Consider the following 7,476-nt stretch of genomic DNA (forward strand, 5'->3'; position numbering starts at 1 on the left):
GAGAGAGAGAGAGAGAGAGACATACAAAACTATTGGCAAAGTACTTTGACAACACCCTCACCATCCTCTGTACTGCCGAGGGCCCCTAAAAATAGGTATGGAGCAGTGAACAAATAGATCATGAGCTGACATACTGCATTAGTGACTTAATGTAGTTAACCTTTTATTTAAATGCAAAATTATGATGTAATTGGAACACATACAGTACATCATTTTGGCTTATTCATAAAAAGTCTTGACTTTCTGTTGAAGTCCAACTAATGTTTTAGCTAGTTGTAATGTCTTGTAAAAAAACATATTCTACTAAACAAGTTGATTCAACAAACATGATCGCATAATTATGTGAATAACATCATGCAGACGCTTTATTACAGGTTAGAAGTAGAGTATGTGACTTCCTTTATGGCCAAATCAACTTAAACTATTGTTTGGTCAAAAAAACTGACTTAACACTTGTCTTTCCGAGAGATCCCTGGGTCTGGAAAATCAATCAAACTTTTAGGGAAGTAGAGAAGCAAAGAGAAAAAGTAAAAAGATAGAGAGAGACTTAAAGAGAAAAAAAACAGACCTTCACCACAAACAGTCCTTCAAGACTTGGCAACTTTCCCCAAGGGCGCTCTGCATTATCCACAAACTCTTTGACCAACTAATTAAAGATGGCAGGAAGCAAAATGCGATTAGTGTGTGCTCTAAGCCTAACAAAAACTACAACTACAATGTCATGAGGGGAAAAAGAGGTGAAATTCACAATCGGATCAATATTTAAACAGATAAGATGTGTGTAAACTCTTACTATAATTGTGTGCTCCAGATTACATCTTTCTAGACAAGATGTGCATTTTAGGATAGTTGTCAAGTGAAAAGAGAAAGTCTAGCTGTCAATGTATTTTGTTTACAACCTTATACTGACAAAAAGCCAGCAGCAGATAAAGTACTTCCAGCCACTGCTGTTAACCTGTACAAAAACTCTTGTTTTACGGTTGGTGGGGATTTATATTTTGGGTACCAAAATTCCGATTAAATATTATACAGATAAGGTCAATTTAAATGACAGATCAATGACTTTAAAGGCTTATCAGACACTCAAACACCACACAGTGGTGTATAACACTATGAGGAAGGATTTGATACCTCTGGAAAATAATACAGCAGTGGAAAATATGCTGTTCATGCTACAAAGTAATCTGACCAGAAATGTGTGCATGTATTGCATGTATTGCAATTATTTTGCCAATGCAGAATGTTGCCCTGTGTTTTTTTGTTGTTGCTGGGGCTGTCTGCATCTGCACCATAGAGACTCCAGAAAGTTAGTTGTTGCAGCCAAGTTATACACTAGCACATAACCCCTTGCAAAACGGCAAATGTTTACATGTATTTGTATTAAACAAACAAGATAACCGGTTACTTAATGATAATGTGCTGGTAGGCAGATTTTGTTATTTGTAGTCATAGCCAGGCTAGCTGTTTCCCTTTGTTTCCAGTTTTTGTCCTAAGCTAACCGGTTGCTGGCTGTTATCTTGTATTTAAACAAGAAACAGACATGAGAGTGTTATTAATCTTCTCAACCAACTCCCTGCCAGAAAGCAAATAAGCATATTTCCCAAAATGTCAAACTGTTCCTTTAAATGAATGAGGGCGCTCTATTTTTTCACACATTTTTGTAGTCAATCAAAACATGGCATGGGTAGCATTATGTTCTTGCAGTGTATTCAAATATGTGCACAGATATAAAGTAGACTGGACATCAGTTTTCTCTGCCATACAGTAATATACCAGGAAATCATAGAGTAACTGGCATACACAATGAAGCAAAGTGCAGTGACACAGTTAATAGAAACCCTTTGCATGAAGGTGACTGGTGTTTAACCTTGTAATAATGTTTGAATTAATTGTGACAGGCCGAACAAAACGCCTCGGCATCCAAAGTAAAGTCACACAGAGACTTGGCACCAAAGTCTGAGTACACATGTGTTGGCACTAAACAGCAGCCTGAGGTCCAACATCCTCCACTGGTGGCTATGACAGGGACTCAGGTTGCATGGTGACAGAAGCTGCTCAGTGAAAACACCAGCGTGCATGTGACGAGCGTGGGAGGAAGGGATAGGGGGAGACAGCAATAGATGAGGGGGGGTAGAAAACCTGGATATAGACGTAGAGACACACAGGAAGAGAGCATCACAACAACTTGATCACAGACATGTGGGAACAGAGGAAGTGGGAGTGACGGAAGAGTTGTAAGGGGCAGAAGAAGAAACAGTAGACTGTCAAAGTGTTACCAGTGAAGTTTGCTGCTGCTCAACATCCAGCATCCATTTCTATAAGAAAGAGCTACATACAGTTTAACGTATCTGATATTCTTGACAGATCCAATTAAAGTGCAAAGGAAACCTGGGATCTCTCTGTTTTTGGTCTGAGCTCTTTATCATTAAACTGACTGGGTGATAATATACATTCTCTGTAGTACCACCTATTGAGAGAGATCTAGACATTGTCAGCTGTGTTATTTAAATAGAGTGCATCTTCTTTTTCATAAAAAACCCATTGAGGATGGGGATTTTTTTTTCTGTCAGAAACATACCGGTAATGATGTTTGGATGTGGCCATGTGTTTCATAAGGGGATTTTTCCGACCACAGAAGAATGGAAGGAAATGTTCTCACTGGGAAACGCATGGTCTTGTGTAAAGAGCTAGTTAGACTATGAACACATCCGGTTTAAAAAGAAAAAAGAAAAATTAATTTAAATAAAAACAACATTCTTGGAAAAGGATTGAAGTGACTCACAATCACAGCATATCATGCATTCCTTAAAAATAAACTACATCCATCGATGCTAGCACACGTGACACAGTAAGAGTATAAGAATTTTAATAGAAGTGTTTCTGATCATGTATTTATTTTCTCAAAAGCTGAGTTTGCATTTCAATGTTACTGTATTCTCTATAGAATAGATGTTTTTTTGGTACTTACTAAAATGCAGAGAACAGAAAAATGATTTAAAGCAAGCATCATGTGTCTGATTAGACTTATAATCTTGCTTTTCTATTTTTGTTCAGATAGTTTCTGGTTTTGATAAAAGTTTTGGCCATTATTGAATTTTTTGTTTTTAGACAACACTTTGGCTTTTTTTGTTAAAGCAAGACAATGTTACTTTTGAAATGAGAAGTAACACATTCTTCTTCTTACAAATGACAAGTTAAACACACTGTTGCTTAATTTAACGCATTCAGAGGTTTTACTACAGCCTTAATTAGCCTGGTATGACCAGTAGCTTATCGTGGCTAAACTTGTGAAACTAAAACATTTTATAGTATTAACCTCTATCCCATAATTTTCAATTGTAGCCTTAGTGGTAAAGCACTAGTATTGAACTATTTCAAACAATACTGGGCCTAAGAATGATAAATTATGATATTAAATGTAGAAAACTTCAGTTAGTGAGCCAAGATGTACATCTTTGATGTTAATTTTTTCTTTCTCTCTCTCACACACACACACACACACACACACACACACACACACACACACACACACACACACACACACACACACACACACACACACACACACACACACACACACACACATACACACACACACACACACACACTAATGCAGGAGCACCTTGGTCCCCCAGACAGTGCTATTGAAGTCTTTAATCAAGACTAATGTGGAATGTCCCATACGACTACCATTAATCATTTGAAGCTGGCCAACTGTGCCATTGATCAATGTTATACATCAAAGCAGCTGCTGCTGGCACAAGTCTGAATGTCTATCTAGCTCTGGTTGCACTGCACAACACGCCAAGCCTTACATATTGTACATGACATGGCTATTTCTATTGCCCTTACATTACAAAAACTACAAAAAACATGACAAGGGTAATGGGAAAACTTTTGAAAAATGTTCTTCTTTTAAACGTTGAGCTACCAATTTGAAATGAATTAGCATGTGGTACAAAAACACGTACCAACATTTTTGGTGATAACTTGTAAAACTGACACACAAAATTTTAGGGGCCGTGTGAAATGCAGTCCACTCACTGCCCATCCTATATTTTACAGTGACCGGCAAGGACACAAAAGAAGTCGTCTTAACCAACCAGAAGAATCAAATCAAATCCAAGCGTATGTGTTTATTTATAAGCTGTACAAATAAAAAGAAACTCTGATTTTCTTAAACACACGTCTTGCTGTATGCTACCTAGGGAAACACTCCTAGTAGACCCCCACTGATTTCTCTCCTCCGTGGATCTGTACTGGTCTTGCTGTCGCCAAGTTTTCTCTGGGACAGGGCCAAGCGGCTAACAAACAGCAGTTTATTAATTGGATCTGGTAGCGTGTTTATATTGGTGAGGACTGAGATGATTTCACACTGGCCTTGGAGCAGGTGTGCTCTGCAGCGGTGCCAAATGAGCAAACTGCACAGACTCAGCAGATTCAAGCAAAAAAGAATGAAAAAACCTGTGCCTTAACTCAGCACAAAGAAGCACCACTTACTAAAATCTTGAGGTCTTTGCATTCAAAGCTTCCACAACTTAATGGTTATTTGTTACTTTTTCCTTGATTCTGAAATTATTTTTTTTTACTTCTGAACCTTCAATGTTTTCACCACAGTTCTCCTTAAGTAGCATCAAAGTTAACTTACTTCCATATTGTATTGCTTTAATGTTGCTCACCTGATTCATCAAAGAAATACCATGCTTACACTGAGTTAAGTACTCAAACAGTAGATTCTATTTTGGACCATTACAATAAATTGAAGATGTGTTGATGATGTGGATGATTGGAGGATGTGAATGATTTTATCATTTGTCCTGTTTATGTCCTTTCAGAAATTTCATGATCTGGACTAGAACTAACATTGCTTAGCTTCTATTCAAATGCCTTTGTGACAATAAGTAGTTACTGTCTAAGATGTTTAAGGTTTAATTAAAATATTCAACATACAGCATTTCTTCATATAGTCTGAGATTTTGTTGTAGCTGTAGATACATCCTATACTAATGATGAAGTTCAGTATCCAATCAATACATGCTTTTAGGGATCACAATAGCATTTTTTCACCTATAATTGATCACTGTATTCCAAAATAACACCAAATATCCATTGTGTTTCCCCTATTTTCATTCTCCAGCAGTGCACCGCCATAAACATACACTGCTGTGAATCCATGAAAAAGGCCACTGTTTGTTCACGTCTGTAAAAGCGGGACAGTAGACAGTGTTAACTGAACTGCTAAAGTCAGTTAAACTGTAATTCAAACACTACAAGGAACCATTTTTATTCATGCCGAGCAATTGTCAAAAGTCAAGCATATCTCAGCAACACCAGAGTTGTTCAACTACTGTAATAATACTTGGACTGCGCAAAGTGCATATGTTGAATGTATGAAAAATACATATCTGAGCAGGAGTGACTGTTGCCAGCTTGGAAAACATGACTGTAAATTATTTAGAAAAATGTCAAGGCATAGCTAGCTTGTTTGCATTTTCCTTTTATGCGCCCTCATATTTCTTTCTGCCACAGACTGAATGGTCACAGTCTCGACAAAACTGACCACGTAGAGGTCAGAGAACACCTGCTCTGAGTTGGCTGAACTGGTGACGCGATATCAGAGGACACATCTGGCCTGTCAGACAGACAGGCCGGATGGGAATGGCAGCATGCTACCGGGCCTCAGGATGGTGACGGATGACTCACAGCTGATGCTGAGATCACTAGAGGTCAAATGGAGAGCGGGAAATGGAAGGTTCAGTCGGGAAAGAGTTTTTTTAGGGAGTATGTCATTTTTGGAAAAGGACAATATATTTGTAGAATTATTTTTAGTTTGTTAAGCAAGATATTGGAAATGTGCTAGAGAGGCATGTCAGGGTACCTCAAGCTTTTGGTGAGGCGGTGTTAATTAAGTTATTATCCGTTAAAATAATAGACAGCTTATCGAAATAGCCTTTTTAAATCTTTCTAATAGTGGTTTCAGATTTGAAATATTTCAGAGTTGTTGGCTGTTATATGTTGGATGAAAAAGAGAGAAAGAAAGTAATTTCATTTCTAGAAGTCAACAACGTTCATTTTCATTTCTCAACTTCCACTAAGGTTCTGCAGTTTCAAAAGGGGAGCAGCCAGAAAATCTCAGTAGTCCGATTTGTGTTTGTTCTTTGTTCATTAGTGATAGAGGTCTGACCAGTTATGAACCAAGTCCGTTGTTCCAGTGTCAATATCTGTATTCCAAAGCAGCAGGGTAAAAAGGTTTCCACCCTCTCTAAATAAGAAACTTTGGCAGGAACGAGACCAGAGACAGTGATGCCATCATTCTTGTATGATTTTAAATGTCCTCAGATATTTAACCTGGCACTATTTATTCTGGCTTTACAGCAATAGTTCATCTTTAAATGAAAGAGTTTGTGTGTGAGAATGTTTGTGCATCTACATATTTATGAACTCCAAATGATTCCCACCCCATGTTTCACAGTTCACTGTGTTATTTTCTGTAGTCTGTAAGGGAGTGAAGTGATGAGAGGAAAGGGAAAGCAAAGCAGAGGAGAACAAGCAGGTCCTCAGAGCTCTCATCTTCCTTATTCTTTACTAGCTTTCATCTCTCGGCCCTTCAGAGACACTGAACCATAAAAGAGTCCAATCACTAGGGGAGATATTTTTTTTCTCCCTCCTTAAATACAATATATTGTAGTCCAGACCCATACACCTTATCCTCCTCTTGCATATAATGCCAGCCAGCCATAGCTGTGAGTGTGGGTTTAGCTATTGGCTCTGTGTTTGATTCACATAAGAAATATGGAGTGTCCTGGTGGTGCAAGTATGGAAAGAGAACTTAAACAAATCAGAGGAAAACTCACTCATTTTTTTCCAGCTCCAGGATCAGCTGTTCACCTTCTGCACGTACCAGCAGCTGGAGTGACGGGGGATAACTCTGAAACACAAAAAGATGACGGAAGCGTTAAGGTGGCGCCCGGATCTCACCCATCCTGCCTGTGGTTCAGTATTTGTGTGAAGCTTCACCTTTTAGTCTGACACACAGGCTATATGCAAGGCAGGATGTGGAAAGGCACAATAGTGCTAAAGGAACAGGAAGAAAGCTTCCACATCCTACATTTCCCAAGTCTGTGCATGACCCAAAAGGGGGTACATTGGACTAGTTTTAATTTAACCAAGCTTCAAACTTCAGTTTTCTATTCATGCTGTCTAAGTAAGTAAATTATAATTGTTATGATTTTGAAAGATCATGAAAGTCCCATTTTCATTGGTTGACATTTCTGCAATAGCCAATCAATGTATTTAATAATCACATTTCTATGTAGTAGTTTTCACTGTTAGTCCACCATTTAAACTGACTACCTATACATTAGTGATTCACAGGAAGCAATGCAAAGATGCATGTTTATTTTAACTAACTGAAAGCAGCCTCACTGATTATGGTTTACTCTCTTTACACCGCAGCATCAGTGCTTTACTTTAAAG

The 7,476-nt window shown here is 38.1% G+C and overlaps 1 protein-coding gene across 3 annotated transcripts in view; it reads right to left on the reverse strand.

Annotated features, from left to right (window-relative positions):
• The window catches only part of adam12b (ADAM metallopeptidase domain 12b), a 95,513-nt gene that overhangs the window by 68,256 nt on the left and 19,781 nt on the right, over nt 1-7,476 (reverse strand). For all 3 annotated transcript variants that reach the window (XM_032541410.1, XM_032541411.1, XM_032541409.1), the window contains one exon: nt 6,855-6,928. In XM_032541410.1, coding sequence (XP_032397301.1) covers nt 6,855-6,928 — 74 coding nt within the window. The remainder of the gene's footprint in view (nt 1-6,854; nt 6,929-7,476) is intronic.

The sequence above is a fragment of the Etheostoma spectabile genome, chromosome 17, assembly GCF_008692095.1.
Source record: "Etheostoma spectabile isolate EspeVRDwgs_2016 chromosome 17, UIUC_Espe_1.0, whole genome shotgun sequence".
Classification (NCBI taxonomy): domain Eukaryota; kingdom Metazoa; phylum Chordata; class Actinopteri; order Perciformes; family Percidae; genus Etheostoma; species Etheostoma spectabile.